At 30.3% G+C, this 24,216-nt stretch overlaps 2 protein-coding genes across 2 annotated transcripts; one reads left to right on the top strand and one right to left on the bottom strand.

Moving 5' to 3' along the window:
- The first annotated feature begins 538 nt into the window (after positions 1–538).
- LOC113373332 (histone-lysine N-methyltransferase KMT5B-A-like) lies at positions 539–7,824 on the top strand. The gene is made up of 3 exons (XM_026613642.1): positions 539–791; positions 1,446–1,773; positions 5,553–7,824. Exons 2-3 carry the CDS (start codon positions 1,456–1,458, stop codon positions 7,494–7,496), a joined length of 2,262 nt encoding a protein of 753 aa, XP_026469427.1. The 5' UTR covers positions 539–791; positions 1,446–1,455; the 3' UTR covers positions 7,497–7,824.
- A 3,457-nt stretch (positions 7,825–11,281) lies between these two features.
- On the bottom strand, positions 11,282–12,745 carry LOC113373331 (RING-box protein 1A-like). Its single transcript, XM_026613641.1, is given in 7 exon segments — positions 11,282–11,346; positions 11,531–11,616; positions 11,735–11,856; positions 11,980–12,007; positions 12,077–12,139; positions 12,142–12,167; positions 12,718–12,745. Coding segments are annotated over 7 exon segments (366 nt in total). The 3' UTR covers positions 11,282–11,333.
- Between the last annotated feature and the right edge of the window lie 11,471 nt (positions 12,746–24,216).

Genomic DNA, 24,216 nt, shown 5'->3' with positions numbered 1-24,216 from the left:
AATACACAAGTCTGCGTTTCAACTAAATATATTCAAAATTTTAATACACAAAATTTTAATAAAACACCAATTACTCAGGGTTTTTGATTTTTAAGTATTTGTGTAGTTTCATATTTAGATTTATCCAAATGTGTTTATCATCTTATTTCATTTATCGTTTACTATTTTAAATTTTTCAATTTTGCCGCCAGACGCCTTCATCGTAGCCAAATACCTTCCGACGTAAAAAAGAGTGCGCTGTCATTTAGATATTATATTTATTCATAAAATTCATTAATCTATAACTATTACGACTTCTGCAGTTGTTATAAAGTTATAAATGCGTTCAAAATAATAATTATTATCTCTTAGTATATCAAAATAAAAAAATAATAACTTGTTTTCGGATCTGCCATGATTGGGATTTGAGCGTCTTTCATCCTTTGTAAAGATGTTTAACATGAGTGATTTTTAAGTTTCAACGCGATTATTTAATGTAGATATGTGATATTTTGAGATAAAAATAAAGGGTAATATTCATATGTTTCGGGTAAATTTGTTTGGATAATTTGTGTGAATTTAATGACATTTTGGATAGTGTTTAGGCAATCATGTTTCTGCCATTGATCGATTGTTTCGAACACTTTCAGACTTTTTAGACAAGTTTAATAAATGTAAACACGTTTTAATGGAATGTGTTTTGGAGTTTTGTAATAGGAATATTGTTTAAAAGTGGTAAAAAGAAGTTAAAATGGATTTTGTCGAATATCGTGTTTGACACAAGCAGTGGTGAATTGGGACCCAACCTTGATGTAAGCATTTTGAATCAGAAATTTATTAATTTATAAACACAATATTTGTATTTTGTGAGGAAAAATAAGTCTGGACAAGCTAAATTTTTGTATATATTCATACCTAGCATTTTTTTAAATATTCAATAAATTTTGTGCAAGATACTTTATATAAACAAAGTGTTTGACTTCTATTTGTTGTGTTTTATTAAATGAAAATCTAATTGGCAATAAACACAAAGTACAAGAATTTCTTCAGTATATTTTTATCTATTGTATATATATTGTTAATAGATAAAAATATTGATATATCATTCAAAAATATATAAGAAGTTTTGGAGAAATGAAAGCTAGGTACCTGATATATAAATATTATAAATAAATAAAAGTGGATTTATTTTGAGGTTAGTTTTATTGCAAAGTCTCTTCATAATTTATTATATTTATATATATTATATTAATCATATTGAATTAATATGAATACTAATAACAAATTTGAATATACAATGACTTCAAGTTGACCTTAAACAAATATATATTTGCAACATTATTGATACTATTACTTAACACATTACCATTTTTAATACATGTATTTGTTCTTTAAGATATTTAAATAATTCATTTACATTTGTCTTATTTCATTTATCATTTATCATTTATCTGTTTCTTTTCTAGTTTTTCCAGGATGGTGGTAGAGTCGAACTCCCGTCACTGTTCTTACAACAAAATGGTGCCTGCAGGCATGACACCGAAAGAACTCTCCGAAAATGATGATCTAGCCACTTCAGTCGTGCTGGATCCCCATTTGGGTTTCACCACGCACAAGATGAACATCAAATATCGACCACTCAAAACCAATCAAGAGGAACTGAGAAATATTGTTGCTGATTTTATCAAAACGCAGAATTATGAAAAGGCATACACCAGCATTATGAAGGGCGAATGGATTCCTAGATCGATGATGTCGAAGAATAAAATGGTGCAGGGGAGACTTAAAGAGCATGTGGGTGATAAATGATAAATGATGAATGAATATATATATATATATATATATATATATAATATATAGATATAATTATTCATTATTTAATAAAATTAATATAACAACTAGTAATAAAATTAAGTAATTAACCACAAGGTCTAAAATTTGAAACAAAAACATAAAAAATGATGATGTATATGAATTTGCTATACTTTAGTATTTTTAATGAAACTTGTAAAAACTATCATGCCTTAAGGCAAATTGCTTGAACTTCCCATACCAAAAATTAAAATTTTTAAGAAAGCTTTAAATTTTTTTGAACATTTTTTGAGATTTTTTTTTAAATCTAGAATATTTTTTATATTTTGAACTTTTTTCCAAAGCAATTGTGCCTGGGTAGATGTTTTAAAGAAAAAATGTCGAAGCGCGTAAGCGCCGCGTCGCAGTCTAGCGGATAAAAATTGGTACGAATACAAATGTAAACAAAATTTATACCTATTTTTAAAGTCTCTATAAAATTTCTGATAATTTGATGTGCATATGTCTAATGATCATTTTTGACCGCCAATTGGCATTATTTCTACTTTTTTTTACTAGATCTCCGAAACCACTAGACCCGCCTTCCCAAAAATTAAATAAGTCCTTCATTTTATTAATGCAAATAAAATATTTTTGAATCATTCAAATCAGATGCTCCGTTCACCCAAAAACTTGATTTCTATTTTGTCACTATTTGACCCGTATCTCCGAAACGGCTGGACCTGCCTTTGCCAAAAACTAATCAGCACGTCTCCCCATCAATACAAATCGAATGTTTTTTGAATTATTCAAATCGGTTAATCCGTGTTCACGAAATAGTGGACAAAAAATGGTATCCGCACACACATACACACACACACAAACACAAACAATTTTTTCTAAGGAATGTCAAAATGTTCAGAAACCTTTGAAACGTGAAGATAGAAAAAATCGATTTTTTGCGATTACTATAACTTACCCTAATAGAAGTTAAACATTGTAGAACTTGCTGAATGATGGCACACATTCAGTGTCGAAACGTACATAAAAAATAGTGGAATTATTTGTTATTTTAATTCGACAATTTGGCAGCTAACATTTGAAGAACATTTTTTTAACAATTAACAATAATTTCGAAGCACACACACACACATAAACACATACACACGCACACACACATGTATATATATATATATATATATATATATATATATAATAAATGAACTCTGGATTTTTCAATACATTGATTTGTTGCTTTTCCAAACATAATTAATCCAATAAATAAAAAACAATAAGATTTTTCTAGATGTTTATTTATGATGAAGACGTTTCGGAACTAGATACTTTCCATCATCCGGTTTTTCTGTTTTTTTTTTTAAAAAAACAATACTGATGGATATTATGTTTTCAATTTTATTTGTTAACTTTCCATAGGGAATGTTATTGTAATCATCCAAAAAACATTCGATTCCTATTGATAGGGAAATGTGCTGATTAGTTTTTCGCAAAGGTAGGTTTAGCCGTTTTGGAGTTACAGAGCAAAAAAGGCGAAAAATAGAAAACGAGTTTTTGAGAGAACTGATCATACGATTTGAATGATCCAAAAAACACTCGATTTGTAATGATTGGGAGAAGGGCGATTAATTTTTTGGAAAGGTGGGTACCGAGCTAAATGTGCAAAAAATGGCAGTTTTTTTGAGAGAAATAAGCATTTGATTTGAATAATGCAAAAAAAATCTGCTTGTGTTGACGAAACTAATGTTTTTGGGATTTTTTTTATTTAAGGGGGTCTTCCTATGTGATGAGTTGAAAAAATTGAATTTTTTTTTATTTCATATTTCGGTAGATTATACCTTTAAAAATAACATATTAAAATTTCAAATCGATATCTCAAATAGTTTTTGAGTTACAGCCATTTAAAAAGTATGTATATAGTATATAGTACAACGATCATTTTATCTTTAAACGCGTTTTTCTCAAAACTGTGTGTGTGTATCTCAGAAACGGCTGGACCGAATTACTTGAAATTTACAGGGCACATTCAATATATTTAAACGCATGGAATGAACTATTATCAATCAAAAATTTCAAAACTTCGATTTTTTATAGCAAAAGAACAAAAAAAAAACGCCTAATTTGCAACTTTTATTTCAAATGTCTATAAAACATCCAATTTTTTTGTATTCATTTGATTGTAGTTCATCCCGTGCTTTTAAGCCTACAAATTAAAACGTCGTTTATTTTTTTTTGGTCAGATAAGCCGATCAGCCGGAATCGTGGAGACAGTGGGAGCTCTTTTTTTTGAGGGGGGGGTGTTTAGAGCGCTGTAACTCTAGTTGGACTAAATTTTTTTAGCTGAAATTTTATATTTATACTGTCCAAATATGTATTAATAAATGATAAAAAACTTGAAGCTCTAACTATTTACTGGTCGTAGAAAAAAAAATCTAAAATATCCCTAAAAAACAGGCCGTCACATAGGAAGACCCCCTTAAATTTGTTTTATACTTCGAAAAAAAATGCTATTTTAATATCGAAAATGATAAGATTTTCAAAATTTCAATTTGGTACGCGAAGTTCCAGCAATTTGCTTTCAGGCACGATGCCATGCACCACTAGTTTCATATTTATGTCAGGTTTACAGTTACCTGAGAGTTTTCGATAGATAGAGATAGATTTTATTTAATGTCAATATGTCTAATTATTTTTTTTAAATTTTATTTCTATATATATTTGTCAGGTTTACCGTTACCTGAGAGTTTTTTTAATGTCAATATGTCTAATTAACTTCCCGTGGGGCAAGTTATAGTAATCGCAAAAAAATCGAAAATGAAAATTTTTATATATCTTTACGTTTCAGAGGTTTCTGAACATTTTGGCATACCTTAGAAAAAATGGATGTATGTGTGTGTGTGTGTGTGTGTATGTATGTATGTATGTATGTGCGTGTGTGTATGTATGTGCGGATACAAATTTTCGTCGACGATTTCGGGAACACGGATCAACCGATTTGAATAATTCAAAAAACATTCGATTCGTATTGATAAGGAGACGTGCTGATTAGTTTTTGGCGAAGGCAGGTCTAGCCGTCCCGAAGATACGGGGCAAAAAGTGCCGAAAACGGTAACTCAGTTTTTAAGAGAACGGAGCATCCGATTTGAATAATTCAAAAAACATTTCACTTGTATTGACAAGATGAAGAATCGATAAAATTTTCATGAAGGTAGGTCTAGCGGTTTCGGAGATATGGAGGAAAAAGTAAAAAAATGAGCCATTTGGCGGTCAAAAATGATCATTAGACATATGCACATCAAATTATCAGATATTTTATAGAGATTTTAACAATAAGTATACATTTTGTTAACATTCCTATGGGTTCCGTACCAATGCTTAAGCGTTAGACAGCGACGCGGCGCTTACGCGCTTTATATTTTGTCCCTATGCAGTTAAAGCAGTACGATTGCTTTGAAGAAAAGTTCAGATCTTTCACAATATGTCAAGATAAAGAAAAAAAATATTTTTTTCAAAAAAAAAAAAAATTTATTATTTTTTTTTTTTAAAAAAAATTTCAAAAAAAAGTAATTTTTTGTCCAATCTATAGTTTCTCAAAAATCTTATTTTTTCGAAGTAAAATTTGTTCAAAAATGTTAATCGTTTTTAAAAAAATAATAATTTTTGGTACGGGAAGTTCCAGCAATTTGCCTTAAGGCACGATGCCTTAATTGCCTTAAGACAGAATTCCACTTACAGCTAGTTATAAGTTTTCAATTTGTCTTTTTTAGGTTTACCGTTACCTGAGAGTTTTCGATAGCGAGTCCGGTTTTGTAATAGAGCCCTGCTACCGATATTCCCTGGAAGGACAAAAAGGAGCCAAGATATCCGCCACTCGCAAATGGTACAAGAACGAAAAAATCGAATGCCTCGTAGGTTGCATAGCTGAACTGACCGAAGAAGAGGAAGCAGCCTTGTTATCTCCTGGTAAAAATGATTTTTCCGTAATGTACAGTTGTCGTAAGAATTGTGCCCAATTGTGGCTCGGTCCGGCCGCGTATATAAACCACGATTGCAGAGCGAATTGCAAATTCGTGGCCACTGGTCGCGATACGGCCTGTGTTAAAGTTCTTAGGGACATCGAAGTAGGTGAAGAGATAACTTGTTTTTACGGCGAAGATTTTTTCGGGGACGGAAACTATTATTGCGAGTGCGAGACGTGCGAGCGACGCGGAACGGGCGCTTTTACCAAATCGAAAACCGAGGAACAAATTTCGGGTTACCGTCTTAGGGATACTGATAACAGGATTAATAGAACTAAAAGCAAACAAAAAAATTCTGTAACTGAAACTAAGCCCGCAAGTGATAAAATCGTAGCTCCGGTCACCCCTTTGAGCATGAAAGAGCTCCGCAGAAAAGGTTTGACTAAATATGATGCGGAGTTGTTAATTGCTCAGGGTTGTAAATTTTCTGACGTCAATGGTACAAAAGATAACGTGGACGCTGCTGGTGCTAGTAGTAGAGAATCATCAGCATCCTCCACGGATAAAAATACTAGAAACACTAGAAACAATAGACATAAACCACCTTCGTTACCCGTGGAAACTAAATTAGAACCCAACGAAAACAATTGTAGTTCTAGAGCTACACGGTTGCAACGAAGAGAAGTCTTAAAAGCTATGCGATTGAGTTCTTCGAAACCAACACAAGGTGGTTTGTTGGATGATGCTAGTAGTTGCTCCGGGAGCGTTATGAGTGATCATGATATTGTCAGCGATGGCATAAATAGGGATATTGCTTTTAATGAAAGTCATGAAAGTAGTAACGTGTGCAATGATATAATGACACAAGGCATAACTTTGAGAAATCACAAAAGACTTACTGAAAGTAATTTAGATAATTTAATAAAAGATAAAGTTAATAGCAATAAACTGTTAGGTCCTAGTATAGATAGCAATTTAGAAGTTAACGGGTTAAAGGAGCCAAAACCTGATAGTAAAACCGATGGTAAAATTATGAATGAAGTATTAGAAACCAAGTCTAAAGCTAAATGCAACGGCAATACTAGAACAAAATCAGAGTCGTCCGAAAAAGACGCTAAATTAAATATAGTTAATACAAATGTTGAAACCAAACCTACAACCAGGACCGCAACGTTAAGAAATTCCAACACAAAATTAGTGTTAGAAAATTCTAATGATGTTTACGAGTTCAATGATAACGAAAACAACTCTTTAAAAGAATTCACAAACGTTCGTGGGTTTTCCAAGTGCAGCACAGATTCCAAAAGCGAAAGCAGTTCTTCCTGGGAAAACAAAGTACCCGAGGAATCCTGCCAAATACGGTTACAAGACGTATCAGAACGTATGTACGTACTCGAGAAAACCCCAGAAAAAATAGCACCTTTAAAGTTAACCCTTAAGAAAAAACGTAGTCCGGTACTTGATGAAGTCATCGAATCTGGTACAAGTCTTAGTGAAGACAGTTACGAACCAGAATACGAAGTCTTACGTGTCGAAGGCGTAGATAACGATGGTTTAGTAGATTATATTAGGTACAATTCTCATAGGAAAAAGAGGCACAAATCAAAAGACAGACGTAGAGAGAAACGTCTGAAACATTTATACAGAAATGAATTGGAGTTCTCGCCCCCGGCGAAACGTGTTAGGATTATTTTTGGGAACGAAAGCACAACTATAGACATACCACCTCCGGCTGCAGCCACTTGCAACTGACAAATAAATGATAATTTAGTGCTTCGTGTATTGTTAACGGATATAAACTTGTAAATTGTAATGATTTTTCAGGGCATTAAAGTGGTTATATGAATCTGCTGAATGCTGCCTTTTGATAGACTATTTATTATTAAAAATTGCCAAGCGTTATTGTCACAGGGAATTATTAGCTGAGTTATTGAGAAGTCCTCAGATTTTGTTGATGATCCTCAAATTTTTTTTAAAAAATTTGATATTCAAAATTATGAACGTTGCAAAAGAGTGGAATAATTTTTGCTATTTAAACAATATGTATGTTATTTATATTTGTTAAGTATAACTATTATAAGAGGAGTTGTTATTAATAATTTAATTACTTCTTGAAAATTTCCTGTGCAGGTTAAAAATTTCATATTTCATTAACAATTGAAAAAATTATACCCGTCTTCTAAAATGTTTCCATTTTGAATATCAAAAAACAATATTAAAAGAAAAAACAGGGATGTTTCTGAGGACTTTCTTTAAAAAAAAAAAACTTTTATTGACTCGACTGAATGTTTTGTGAATCGGAGCAATTAGTAGTTTAGGAACGTTCATTAATCACGCGATCGACTTTTTGAGGATTTTGGAACCCCCCTCTCGCTTGGGGATATAGTGTTTTTTTTTTTTGAAAAATGTTTGAATTTAAAAAAAATTTCGGTAAAATAAATACACGTGATATACCCCCTTCCCCTTTAATGTTACGTGGAAATATTCAAAGTTGTAAATTTTTAATTTTTTTTTTGAAAATTAACTCCCCCACACTATCCAACCAAACGATATGTGAAAAAATTCGAAAATTTTAGATTTTTTTTGAAAATGTTGGAATTTCTTAAAAAAAATCCGGTAAAAATAAATACACGTGATACCCCCTTCCCCTTTGATCATACGTGGAGATATTCAAAGTTGTAAATTTTTGATTTTTTTTTTTTGAAAATTACCCGCCTTCCTCCTCTACCCAACCAAATGTTCTGTGAAAAATTTGAAAATTTCAGATTTTTTTTAGAAAATGTTTGGATTTTTTTAAAAAAATCCGGTAAATAATAAATACACGTGATAATACCCCCTTTTCCCTTAGGCATATTCAAAATTACCCCACCCCCCTCCCTCTACAAACATTACGTGTATTTTTAGTTACGTGAAAAAATTTGAATTTACTTCATTTTTTTGGGGAAATGTTTGAATTTAAATAAAAAATTCCGGTAAAAAATAAATACACGTAACACCCCTTTCCCTCTTTGTGATACGTGGTGATTTTCAAAATTATATATTTAAAAATTATTTTTTTTTGTTTTTTTTTGAAAAATGTTTGGATTTTTTTAAAAAAATAGGCAAAAATTAAATACAGGTGATATCCGCTTTCCCCTTGGTAATATTCAAAATCAAATCCTCCCCTTCCCTACTAAACATCATGAAATTTTTTTTAAATATTTGATTCTTTTTGGAAAATGTTTGGATTTCTGAAAAAAATCCAGTGGTACCCCCTTCCCTTTGAGGACACGTGGTGATATTCAAAATTACCCTCACCCTCTCCCCCACCAAACATAGTTTTTTTTTTCTTTTGGAAATTGTTCGGACTTTTTTTTAAAAAAATTCCGGTAAGAAATTAATACACGTGATATCTTAGTATACCCCCCCCCTCCTGTCCCACGTTATTAATCGTGATTTTTTTTGGCAATTTCGTGATTAATGGACGCCCCTGAATGCAAAATCCATTCATTTTATTCTAAATTATTCTGCAGTTCTGTTTCTTTTTGAGAATTCGAAATGATTTTGTTGTTGTTAATTATAATAATAATGACTTATACTAAAGATTATCAAATTTTTTAATTTGCATATTTATATTTGAAATGTATCAAGATCCACAAATCGTTGGTAAAATATATGAATGTAATATGTATGTTATGCATGCATTAATGTTATATATGTACTATATGCATCATATGCATGCGAAAAATATCTGCAATACTAAAAAAAGTCTCATTGAATGATTTATATCATTCATTTAGTGCAGATATCCCTTCTTGCACCATAAATGTTTTCATAACGATGTGATAAAATTAATTCTGAGAGAAAATCGATTTGTATTTGTATTTATTATGAGGAAAAATAATGTATGTAAACTTGTGTATATATTTTCACTTTGTATATAATTGAAGATTTAAATGAATTCCTACAATGGCTAAGTTTATTTTGTTTATAGTGATATATTTTTTATATTTAGTTTTGTTGTAAATATTAGTAAAATATTTATTGATCGAAATAGATAACTTCCTTAAAAATCAAAATTGAAGAATATAAATTTATTAATTGTAGGTACTCATATATACACATTTCTAATAAAGTTCACTTCGACATAAATTGGATTTATAAATATAGTACTAATAGTATTGTGACTTTGATTATGATATGAAACAAGTGATGATTTACTGTGTAAATTGTAAAAAACATTAGATAATGTTTTTAGAATAAATTTGTAAAAAAAACTAAAGCAGAGGATTTTTTGTACCATTTTTTGTTGGCATCTACAATATTTAATTTTAGACATTTACTGACAAAATTTAGTTAATATTAAGTTGTGTTCATGGCAATTTTAACACTGCCAATTTATAATAATTTTGTGTGTTATTAAAATACCATTGGATATGTGGTTGTACGTACATCCAGCGAGACTCTAAATGTGTTCATAAATAAATTAATTGGTATTAGAAGTGAACAAAATGTAAAAGGATGCTAAGATTTACATTAAGTTGGGACAAACTTAAATACATGTGTATAAAAGTTGAATATTTTTGTGACTTATGTAATATGCCCTTATAACATTTAATTCATGAATGTGATAATAATAAGAATATTTTATGCCAATAAATCTTAATAGAAGTTAATCCTAATTTGTTTGAATTACAAGAAATATTTTTTTTTGAAGTGATAAAGATAATAAGAATAATATTTACAAGAAACCGCCTTTAAGGTAAGTCATTTTATATTTTAAATACATATAATAACAGGAATATTTTATGGTGATAAATTTTAGTAGAGTTGATGCTAATTTTGTTAACAGATGTTTAACAAACTTTAAAGTAAGCCAAATTTTAAATAAATCTTAGTACAAGTTATTGCTCATTTCATTTGCTGGAATTACAAGAAAAAACAAGAGTTAAATTATATTTATAAGTATAATAATAATATTTTGTGCTGATAACTCTTAATAGAAGTTATTACTAACTTTATTAACTGAATTATATTTATATATATTATATATAAACAATAATTCTTAATGAAAGTTTTTGCTAATTTCATTTGTTTGTATTGCAGTAAAAAAAATAAGAAGAGTTTATTTACATTTATAAAGATTATTGAAATATTTTGTGCCAATAACTTCATAGAAGTTAATACTGGAATTACAAAAAACATACTTTAAGGTGAGTCAATTTAAATTCATAAATATAAAAAAAATGTGCCAATAAATCTTGAGTGTTATTGCTAAATTCATTTGCTAAAATTACAACGAAGAATTTTTGAAAGTAAATGTATATTTCTAAAGGTGTACATGTGCTTTTATATAAAAAAGGCAAAACTGTTATTAGTGGAAATACAAGAAACATTCTTTGAGGTAAGTCCATTTATATTTATAAATATAAAAATAAGATTGAGCAAGTTCTTGCTAAATTTATTTGCTGAAATTACAACAAACAATTTTTGAAAGTAAGTCAATGTATATTTCTAAAGGTGTACATGTATTTTTATATGAAAAAGTAAAACTCAAATTGTATTAAAAATTTATTCTCGCAGGTTGTTACAAGACATGACTTCTATGTATTAATGCCCATACCTAAAAATTAAAATCAATATTAGTTATTATATTATCACAATTTATAACAATATAAAAATAACTTATGTGGTTACATAAAAATAAAATGTGATCAATGGCAATAAAATTGTATTGCAAATAATCAAGGAAGGTAAAGCGAATGTTTGATTCTGGCTATTTATTATCATTTATCATGGTTACTTACTTTTGGAATTCCCACTCTCTGTTGTCCAAAGGACAAACCTGTCTCGTCTTTAACCATCTTGATATACAATGAAAATGGAAAGCATGCTGTAACAGAAATTAACTCATGAGTATGCAACATATATATATATATATATATATATATATATATATGTATATATATATTTATATATATATAAAATATTAATGATTGTATATATATTACGTTGCAAACTCCCCAAGCGACTGTACATTCTTCACTCGTTGCAGACGCTTGATTTGCTTGACATTCTATACACAAATCCATAATGTGGTTTCGGCAGATAGCACAATTATCCACGACTATGTCTGTAAGGGATAATAGATATATAAAATAACTTATAATATAGAAATGTCAGGTAAAATTCTAGTTCCCTGTCAAAGTTGGCAGGTGCTAAATATATTTATAATTATGAAAGTGTGAATACTAACCCCAAGCCCATAAAGCCACAGCATTCCACTGCAAACAAAGGTAATATTATAATTAATACTATATAAGTATGTAATAGATATTTTTTTTTTTCCTAACCTTTTTTACTTCGAATCTTTTCTTTTCGCCCTTGCTGCCGCTGGAAGTTGAAACTTCGACTTCTCTTCCTCATCGACTTCCAATGCAATTGCTAAATTTATAATACTGTTTTTTATTAATTGTATTTGTTACTGCAATTTTTTTGGTTTGACTTGAATAAACAATTGAAATTTTTAAAATATGACAAATATATTTTTGATTGGTGGTTAAGTTTGAAGATGGAGGGACAGTCAAGTCAAAGTGTTGCCAACAAAAAAAATAATAATTATTCATTCAAAATTATGCATTCAAAAACGCATTCTTTTTCGAAAAATACGATTTTGAATTTTGTATTATAGAATATACAGTTCAGTATAAAATAATGTTGTATAAATATAAGTAAAATGCAATTTTTGAACTATACACCTCAAATATCGAAATCTTGTTTTTATTCAATTTTCACAACGCATTCAAAACGTATTTTTTTTCGAAAAAATACGAATTTTACATTTTGTATTACAGAATATTCAGTTGCAGTATGAAATAATGTTGTATATATATATTATTAAAATGCAATTTTTGAACTATGCAGCTCGCAATATCGAAATCTTGTTTTTATCATAATGAGGTGCAAATAATCTTATAACTAGTTTTGTACAAACTGTAAAGTTCTGAATAAATTTTAAGCATTATTCCTATATTTTTATTACATTTGCAACATAATTTACAGTAAATACATATATATTTATCCTTTATTTATCCTTCGGTTTGCATATTCACTATTTTTATCCACAGTTTACCTGTCCCTCCTTTACCATCTCTATGCTTTCCTCTCTCTGCTCTGGTAACACTACATCCTTAAGTCAGTTCAGTGCGAGACTGTGCTTCGGCATCGCTTGTCATGTTTCTGTTATCTGTTTATTTTAGTGACAAAATGTAATTAATTATTATTGTTTTGTATGAATTACTTAATAAAAACGGCCAAAATTACATCTTAGCGCCAATGGCGGCCGGCCGTGTCGTTGAACACTATGAACAATGTAGTGCAAATCAATTAACTCGCTCTCTAGAAAAGATTTTGGAGGATGCTAATTTAAGTGGTGAATTAAAGTTGAGCGGACGAAAGTTGAAGGAGTTTCCGAAGGGAAAATATAATTTAAGTGATACAGTATTTTGCTGGTAAGGGAATAAAATATTTATATATAGTCATTTTTGTATGCGCTTTTGTTTACGTTTACAGGATATGTTTACATACAACAAGAGTAAATTTTTGGTCCTTACTTTTGTAAATGTGCACTTGTCATATATTCTGACATATTTGGCTATACCTGGTATATCAAAAATATTTTTATTTGTGCATGTGTATTTTGTATAATTGAACATACAAATACCGACATATTGTAACATTATTTATATATTTATGTAAAAAAGGGATGTACAAAAAAATTATCAATTCTACAACTGGAACTTATCAGAAAAGCATATTTATTTCACAATGCAAATACAGTACAGTAGTCCTTCGTAACTACTTAAATATTACTAAAATATTTTTTTTTATACTTCTTATTATTATTTCCTTATGTTTATTAGTCATATTATAGTTCTTAGAGATATGGCATCTCAATCAGAAGTTTGAGGTTAAATACCTGCCTCGGACAACTTGATATCAAGCAGTAGTGACATCGATTTTCACTTGAAAATATAGATAGCAATATGTTTCAAAGTAAAAATTGGCCTTACATTATTGCATCAATAAAAAACTCATCACTATTGCAGATTAAATAACAAGTTTTAAGGCCCAATGGATTGGCCAAAAGCATTATAAAATCGTTTAAACCCTTAAGTTCTTAACGCTGAAAAAATCTTAAGATTTCATATCAAAAGCCTTTGTTTCAACCACAAATTCCAATTTTTAAGAAATACTTGAGAATTGCATTGTAAAGTTTTTTGTCACATATTTTTGTTTCCTTAAATATCTAGTTTTTCTTTCAGAGAGTTTCTTTAAATAATTCATTAAATATTAAATTATATTTCTCTAATATCCACATCCACATATTTCAATTTTATTGGATTATACAATATTGCACATTTGATCAATACAATTAGTTTTTTTCATGAAGTTTATTGGATTTTCTGATAACTATTTTGCAATCTTTTGAGAAAAACAAAGTAAGAAGGAACTAGGTGTAATTCAGTTATGGTGATACAATTTTTACTTTTGATAATATTCATTGAAAAATAGTCAATGCAACTTCCAATTGTTATTTTTAAAACAAACTTATAGTATCTGTAATTGAATTATTTATAGGACAAAGTGCTTGTAAGTCCTACAAACTCGCTATGATCTTTTCTGATTCATCAATTTTTCTTGAAATATCTAGAAAACATAATATTTAGATAAACGTATCATATACAACCTTCTTTACATACCATATACCATTTTATATATCCTATATTATATATTTCCTACACTATATATTTTAACTGACTACTTCATTCTTCTTTATATTTCTAACTTGCTTCTTTCACTATATTAATTTATTCTATTTTAAATCAAGAATTCAACATCTACTTCATTTCAATCCAACAAATCAAAAGACAATTCTATGTCAGTGCCAGGACTCGAACCGAGTATCCCTGGCGTGCGAGTCGGGCATGCTACTGACTGAGCTTTTTCCGCCACAAAACAACAAAGAAAGAAAATCAAAGTAACAAAGAAAAGTTTTAATCTTACGCTCAAATATCACTTAAAAGGGATATTTTGTGGCTACCTGCTACTTTATTTTTTCTTGAAAAATCTTAATAAGAATGAAATAAATGTGTCTATTATATTAGTAGGTATGATTTATGTTTGGCAATCTCTGACTTTCGGAAACGCCCATTGGCAGACGTATAAAATGGGAAAATGGGAAATTAAACCCCTAAGGGACTGATTGATCGATTTGAAAACGAATGTGCCCTTGACCGTCATGCGGGGGAAATGCAGTTGTATTGCAAAAATTTTTGTTAGGTAATGGAATGTTACTTGACAAACAAATCAATATTTTAGTTTTACATGGTGGCTAATGATTGAAGATCGAGAGAGCTTTTGAAGTACATATGTCCAATTAGCATATTGGATATATGACATATGTACTTTGGAATTGGAATAACATATTGATTAGGGATCGTTCAAGTATTACGTAAGCAGATTTATTACAATTACTTACCACCCCCTCCCCCTTGTCAGCAAAAGTAAGCAAAGCTCTTGTCCCCTACCCCCATGCTTACGTAAACATTTTGCAGTTTATGTAAAAAAATAAAAATACTACCTATGACGTAATCATCATCCAGGCTTTCCTGCCCCCCATGTCAACCCAAAATAAGCAAATCAACAACCCCTTGCCCCCCAATAGTGCCTACGTAATACTTGAACGGCCCCTTATGTGTCATTGCTTTAAATATCAGTAAATGTTGTATTACAGGTGTTATTCTTTGGAGTAACATACTTTCAATTTTTGTCTATTTCAAAACCAATCAACTAATCAATCTAGAATTTTCATATATTTTTTAATTAATTAAACACCCATTGGTGTTTTATTATTGTTTCATACGTTTTCACATAAGGCTTTCAAGAATTTATTATCATTTAATATAGATCTTTTTCATTTTGTGTTCTTGACCTCAGGCCTTCCTGACAATTTCTTCCCTATATAATCACTTTACTACAAAATCTTTCTTCCGTCCTCTGCCGAATATTGTGAAAGCACTCGAGGGGCGCCCTGCGCCGAGGGCAAAGCCCTTCGCCGGTCGCCGGCCGCCGGCTTCGGCAGACGGGTCGACGACGGGATACGCGTGTATATGCGACGTCTGCTGATGCCGCCGAATCGATACGGTGTGGTATTTTCAAGAATAACAAAATAAGACTCATAGAAATGCAATAAAGGAATCAAAAATCTACCATCAACTTTTGTTGCCCATTTACATCAATAACCAAATTTCATAAGCTGTTTTTATTGTTAAATAATAAAGTCAAGATGTACCATTTTCTTATGTTTTTTCTTGCAAATTGATTTACACAAGAAATATTGTTGTCAATTTGAAAAATCACTAATACAATGTTTGTATTAATAAATTTATTGATTCAAGACCTGTGTGTATGAGTGTCGTCTATAGACGACATCCAGTGTGTCGACAGTTGTTTTAATATTTATCACCCTGATTAAGAGTTAAATTATTAACTTTTCCAATTTTTATTGTGGTTTTTAGTTCGTCAGAAATATCATTTTTAATGGTGCATTTTTATTAATAATGATTGAAAAATCTTAAAATATTTTTTATTACAAATTTTGGGCCGGCTTGCTGGCTCGTACAGCAGTGTGAAAACACTTTCGTAGCTAAATGGTTAATGAACAATTCTGATATTTAACTGGGTCAAAGTTTAATATTTTATATGATTTTAACATCTTTGGCTTCAACTTCAACATTCAATTATTAGCAGAGTTTAAAAAAAAACAGTTTTTTTTAACTTTTACTCTTTATTTGTTAGGTAACGTAGAATTATTTTCATTTAAATATTTTTAACTTCCCGTAGGGTAAGTTATAGTAATGGGCCGAAAATCGAAAACGAAAATTTTCGCATATCTTCACGTTTCAGAGGTTTCTGAACATTTTGGCATATCTCGGAAAAAATGGACGCGTGTGTATGTTTCGTGTCCGCATTTTTTTTGTTTACGTTTTTGGGCGCACGGATGAACCGATTTGGATGGTTAAAAAAACATTCGATTTCTATTGTTAGGGAGATGTGCTGATTAGATTTTAGCAAAGGCAGGTCCGGCCGTTTCGGAGATACGAAGTAAAGAGTGCAGAAAATAGAAATCGAGTCTTTGGGAAAACGGAGCATCCGATTTGAATGATCCAAAAAACATTCAATTTGTAATGATTGGGGGAAGTGGTGCTTAGTTTTTTGGCAAAGGCAGGTCCAGCCATGTCGAAGATACAGAGCTAAATGTATAAAAAATCGCGGTTTTGAGAGAAATAAACATCCGAGTTGAATGAATCAAAAACTTTCTGCTTGTGTTGACAAAACAATTGCTTTCGGATTTTTTTGTTGTATATTGATAATAATTCAGATTTTAATTTTAATTCTGGCTAAAGTTTCAAAGCTCACTTATATATTTTAAATGAACAATTTAACTTTGCAACTCAGTTTATATAATTCTTATAAATATTAGACAATGTTACAGTATTTACTTATAATAATCTATTAAGTTAAAGCATTTTGCCTTAAGGCAAGCCATACACCACTAATTATTGATACACTTTTATTAATGATTGAAAAATTTTAAAATATTTTGTGTCACAAATATTTGAGCTTTCATAGCGAAAAAAAGCTTTTACAGCGAAACTGTTAACAAACAATTCTGATATTGAAATATTTTTAATACATACTAAAACCTCTATTGTTATAGATTTGATAAAGATGGATGATGAAATCTTAATTTACTGAATAAGCCCAAAAGTACAAATCTGATTTTTTTATTTATCTGATAAAGATAACTTTAATCACCGTAATGCTCTATACAGGTGTAAAAGCATTTTATTCCAAAAAGTTACTCCTTGCAATGTAACGATAAGTCTTACATTTTTTTTACAATTTACAGTATTACTATGTTAGTAAATTTGTGGTAGAAGTACTCAAAATGTACTGTTCAAGGGCTTTGAAGATGTTATAGTTAGAAAGTCCTATGAGCACTTTTTAAACGAAGTTGCTTTTTATAGATTTTTCTTATTTGTTATTACGATTTCTGTATTACTGATTATTTTTTCATTGATACTGGTGAGGGCTATTTCACTTGTGAGCACTTCCAAGTGAAAACCCACGTCTTTCCTGCTTGACATCAAGCTATCCGAGGTGCTTATCAAATCTAGAATCCCTCATTCAAGGACTATATCTCAAACCACGGCCACAAAATGATAAATTGTTAAAAATATTTCTTCTCTATCTATTTACATCAGCTGAGAGGCTATGTAACTGTTCATTTTATTATAAATAGACACCAGACACGAGTGGAAGTGCATATAAACATGAACGAAACGCACTATGCGAATATGTATATAAAAGTACATACTAGTATAACATATATGTATATTTTGTATGGGTGCTGCTGCGTGTACGATATTGATTTTTTCTTATTTCACAAAACCATCTGTATTCACCAAGTACTACCGTCTGTTTCGTGTTTCCGATGGGAGAGGAGCCGATTGGTCTACAACTTTATTTTTGGGACAGAAATAACTAATTTTCGTGTTTGTTTGGAAACAACTAATTGGAAGAAAAGAGTAGCGATGGGAAATGACATATGGCAGAAATTCTTAGGTCTTCATAAGTTGTTACTTATGAATTGAAATGTTTCAATCTGAAAATACATTCTTTGGGTATAGAAATAATCATAAATTTAATGAAAATTTATGATATCATAAGTATCTTGAAATAGTGATTGTAATTCTTGTTTTTGAATAAGTAGAATTTTTAGAATATTATATGAAATTACTAGGTGTAAGTGACATTTTGTCTTAAGGCAAGTTGCATGAACTTGCCTTAAGACAAGAACCCATAAATTGCCTGAAGACATGAACCCATTCTACACGTGTCAACAACTTTTTTTCAATATGTTATTTTTTTTAAGTATCTATTTTTTATTACATTTATTTCAATTGACCCAAGTTTTTTTTACATCTTGTCAAATAACTTGGAACTTTTGTTCCGGACACTTTGATTTAATTATAAAGAGTCCGCCATTTAATTTTTTTTTTGGGAGCCATTTTGATTTTTTTCGCAGCCATTTAAGAGTTAGACAGCCATTTGAGCGTTTTCGAAAAAGTTGGTTCATTATTAACTTGAAGAATTGTACTTTCGAATAAAAAAAGAAATTTAAAAATATCCAGTTTTTTATAGCAAAAAATATTTGGCGGACCCTATATCAGTAAAAACTAGATAAAATTTACTAAAATTTGGTATAAATTGTTATACGAGGTCTGCTCAAAAAGTACCCGGAATTTTCGTTTTTTCAAAAAAATATTTATTTATTCGTCTACATTAATGTGGTCCCCTTCAAAGTAGTCCCCCCCCAGATATAATACACTTATGGCAGCGTTTTTTCCAATTTTCGAAGCACCCTTGATATTCACTTTTTGATATGTCCTTGAGCACTCTCGGCGATTTTCTTCAATCGAGGAAAACCGCCGTCCTTTCATGGGTCTCTTCAACTTTGGGAATAGGAAAAAGTCACACGGAGCCATATCTGGTGAATTTTTGCACTTTGCAACACTTTATTTCATTTTTTACGCAAAATTTAATACAAATTCTTTGACTTTTTCAATTCTTCCATTGTAAAAATCGCCGAGCTCAGAAAAACACGTCGAACCTTAGCGACTACCACAGACAAAGTAAACAGTGAATATAGCTGAAAATTTCATCATACTTTAGGGGCATGTATACCAACACAATAAAAAAAATTTTGACAATCAGACACTCCAGACCCGCGAAATTTAATTATTAGTAATTCCGGGTACTTTTTGAACACACCTCGTATACACTTGCATTCGCATATAATTTTTTTAAATAAAATTAGTCAAAACTCGAACATGTGCTGGACTAGTTTCATTCAAAATTTCAATATGCAAGTGTGTATAACAATTTATACTAAATTTTAGTATATTTTATCTAGTTTTTACTGATATAATTAAGTCAAAGTGTCCGTGTGATTATGAAGCGAAGCAATTTTGTTTGTTAAATTTGATTTATTAAAAAAACAAATTATAACTTCCTTAATGTTATATTGATACAAATGAAAATCCAATTGTTCAAGTTATGTTTGTATAAATAATTACTATATTCTGTTTATTAAATCAGAATTTACACTGGCTGTTATTTCTCAAGCTATTTATTTAATGTAGTATATTCAAGACTAAATATAATTTCGTGGTCCTCTTAAAATATTTATGAAAGAATTTCAGGTATTTTACCATGTCTTTTATAATGGGTTTCTGACGTACATATACACATTTACACTAAAAACTTTTATCACGCCTTGCCTGCTTTTCTAGCCAACGTGCTAGCCAGAATGTATAATAAAAGGCTTTTATATGTCGAGCGAGTCCTTCGTTCATGACTCTGGCCGGCAAAGTCCGGACACGATTTACATTCCAATGAATCATTTATTCATTCATTTACCTTGTATTCATGAAACATACTACACCGTGATTTACTTACTCATTCTGCCTGACTTATCAGGAATTGAAATGACTTAATTTAATAAAAATCAATGATTGAAATCACGAGAAAGCACAAATCGAAAGCAAAAGAAGCGCGCCAACCAAATATGAATTTTTATTATTACTAATCATTATTCATTATATTACTGTTATTTTCTGTCACGAGTTTTTCAATTATAAGTGCATTATGCATTCTGCATTTGACCCTTTATAATAATCTCATTATCACGTATTAATATAGGAGTCCATTGTTCATTGTTCTAGCACAAAATACACGACTGTTAAGTAATGTCTTCAAAACGATGTGTTATACATATTATGTGCAATAGATAACCGTTATAATAGTTAATGTATACAATTTTATATAGTATAAATATGGTATAAATATAATTTTCTACTATTAAAGTCAGATTATTTATGTCGGGAAATTCCATATAGCGTTAATATTTCATCGTAGTTTAGTTGTTTGAGTTATGGAAAGTTTCAAGTTTGATAACAACCTCGGACAGCCTGATGTCAAGCAGTAGTGGCTTCGGCTTTCACTTTCCAAATGAAAATGGAATTACTTGTCTTGGCATCAAAAAAAATATTACAGAAATTGTGAAAATAAATTTATCACCTGGAGATAAGCCACGCGTTTGGGCTCATGAGACTCGTTGATATCTATATAATTTGAAATTTTTTAGTACAAATGATTTTATAAATATTTCAGGTTATTCATCAGACTACATTGTACGTACATAAGAGATTCGTAATATCTTTTTCTATTTTATATTACATGATACCAGAAGCGCACATAGAAGTTATGTCTAGAAAGTTATTGCTAATCGCTTGAAAATGTTAGTACACATAATACCGCATTGACGAGTTTATCGACTTCTTGTTTTAGATGTTATTTTATTATTTGAAGATAGTAATAGCATTGCATAATGGAGAAAATATGCTATAACATACTGATAGCAATAATACTAATAAATCATACTAATTTTTAACTTTGGGGCCGTTCATTCATCGCGTGAGGCCTAAAAGGAAGGTAGGGTAGCTTGACAAAAAATCACGAAATATCTCGTGGAGCGACTCGTGCATTTATTTTTAACCTGAATTTCCAAAAAATCTAAAATATTTTAAAAAATATTCAGATTTTTTCTCGGTACTAAAAATACATGTGATCGCCAAAGGGAAGCTCTAAAAATTCTTTAAAATCGATCAAGTGATTAATGGATGCCTTCATTGCTTATTTTTTCTCAGAATCTCGACCTATTTGAATTAACTTCAATCAACCTGCAAGCCTCTGAATTTTCGCAAGTTTAAAGATCAGAGCATATAATTTGAATATTTCAATAATTGTTGTAATAGTCTATGAAGAGATTTTTTTCAAAAAGTATGTCCAGCTAAAATTATTTACCAGGAATAATCATATCATTCCTGTTGAACCACATGAATGTCGTGCCATATACGAGTATTTCTACTATTATACTAAGTATTTTTTCCTTGGTTAATATTTTAAAGAAGATCATTCAAAGTGGCTCCAAAAACACATACAAATATAGATTTTTTTATTCACAAAGCACAGACGACAAGTGACAGAAGAGAAAGTGAAATAAAAAGTTCTTATAATAAAAAATGAAACCAGTCTGGCGTATTATTCAACAACGAAACTAACTAAGCAGGTGCCAAACGACAGGTGCAGTTATAAAAACATAGTAATTTGTGAAAATTAACCATAAATTGAAATAATTGAAAAAAAAGTTCTTCTTTAACTGTAAATTGAAATAACAAGTTTTATTTTAACTGAAATATAGAGATACTTCACCTAGAGAAATGTCCTAAATCCAAATATGCTTATTAGCAAAACACTCAGGTCTGTGTTTGGACTAGTTTCATTTAAAATTTCAATATGCAAGTGTATATAACAATTTATATTAAATTTTAATAAATTTTATCTAGTTTTTACTGATATAATTAAGTCAAAGTGTCTGGAATAAAATTTCCAAACTATTTGACAAAATGTAAAAAATGTCCCGACCCTTATATCTTTGCAATCATCATATAGAGTCAGGACATTTTTTTAAATTTTGTCAAATAACTTGGAAATTTTATTCTGCATTACAGACAACCTGATATCAAGCAGTAGTGATATATAAGGGGGCGCCCATTAATCACGTGATTCATTTTTAAGGATTTTTGGTTCCCCCCTCTCTTTTGGTGATACGTGATTATATTCAAATTATCCCCCCTCTTCCCTCACCAAACATTACGTATACTTTTAATTACGAAAAAAATATATTTTTTTCATTTTATTTTTGAAAATGTTTGGATTTGAAAAAAAATCAGGTGCAAAATTATAAATACACGTGATATCTTACTATAGTTCTTCCTCCCCCACATGATATTTTGTGATTTTTTTTTGTCAAACCTCACCCTTCCCCTAAAAACCTCACGAGATTAATGGATGCTCCCTAACTAGAAAAAATTAGGTTGCATATATTTCTACATTCTGCAGGCTCAAATTTTGTTCTATGTATTTTTTAATGTATTTTTAACTTTATTTTACTCTTTTGATACAACCCAATTTTAGGTGCATGTTGGTTTGTCTAATTAATTTACTTCTGAAGCATAGAATAATTTGTTTTGCTATTTTTAGCTCTACCTCACGTACAAATGACATCTGCACATCCTTGTACCAATTTTAGCTATTATTTTAGTCGCAAGTCATTTTGTTGAATAACATTTTTATTTATTCAACAGCGATCGAAACTCATGAGCCGATTCTACCGCATAACAGACAAATGTTATGGCAAGGTTATGTTATGAAGATCTCTCCATACAAAATCGTTCTAAATATTGACAAAAGCCAAGTGGTTGCTGTGCACTCAGGTGTTTTTCTCAGGTTGTCAGATAGAAAACCTAACCTAGAAACCGCACGAATGTTAAAAAATACGATCTTAGATAACAGGGTCTTTCTGACTCAGCTTCATAGCATACGAGTGACGCTGCAGTTTATAATACATGAGATATTTTGACAGAATTTAGTATGATTCTGTAGCATAATGTATGGAAGTTGGAGTGAAACATGGCCTTGCCATAACATTGAGCTGTTGTATTCGGCAGAATCGGCCCATTAAGAGTCCTATAAGTTGTTGTGCTGTTTTGACTTAACTACATCGATTTTCGAGAACCAAATTAATTTTTATGAAGTTCCGTAATACTGATAATTTTTTTTTATCAATGCAGCAATGCCGTGTAAGGCTATATACTTGGAAAAATATTGCTATTTATATTTTCAAGTAAGAATATTTTATAAGTCATTAGAATGTCTGTATCCAGAATGCATCAGTGGTATCTCACTCGAAGTCCATCTAAACCAAATTCCTGTCCTGTACCAAATCTAAATATTTTTACGCCCTAAGATCTTGTTTTAACAATTTTTATTTCCATTATTGTAAGATGTTATTGTTAAGGTATTAACAAGGATATAAAATTTGGGGTTAACCAGTAGTGAACCAATAAATTGCGTAATTTGTCCAAGGTCGAATTCTGTATAAAACTGTTCTCGCTGGCATCATATATACAAACATGACACATTACGAACGCAATGTCGTGTTATGATAAACAACACATCAATTTCGAATAACCTCGGATTCTATCAAACAGTGACGCTATTATAATAACAGCCATAAAACAGATTCATGATACACATAGAGAAAATTTATTCTAATTCTAGTTAATGATTTCTGAACAAGAGTTCCAGTTTACCCAGGACTTTCATTCACACGCCGTTTGCCATGCGTTGCCATTAACATCAAAAGTGATTCGAATGGACAAACGGTGCCCCGTCTTAGTCTTCTTCAACACTTGTGTTATTATATGAAGTTGTGATACAAATAAACCGTAGTGGAACGGTT

Source organism: Ctenocephalides felis, unplaced genomic scaffold (genome assembly GCF_003426905.1).
Source record: "Ctenocephalides felis isolate EL2017-DRISC unplaced genomic scaffold, ASM342690v1 CF-g0.4_SCAFFOLD_01604, whole genome shotgun sequence".
Taxonomy (NCBI): Eukaryota; Metazoa; Arthropoda; class Insecta; order Siphonaptera; family Pulicidae; genus Ctenocephalides; species Ctenocephalides felis.
Note: the sequence above shows the minus strand (reverse complement) of the source record. Positions and strands in the feature narration are given on the sequence as shown.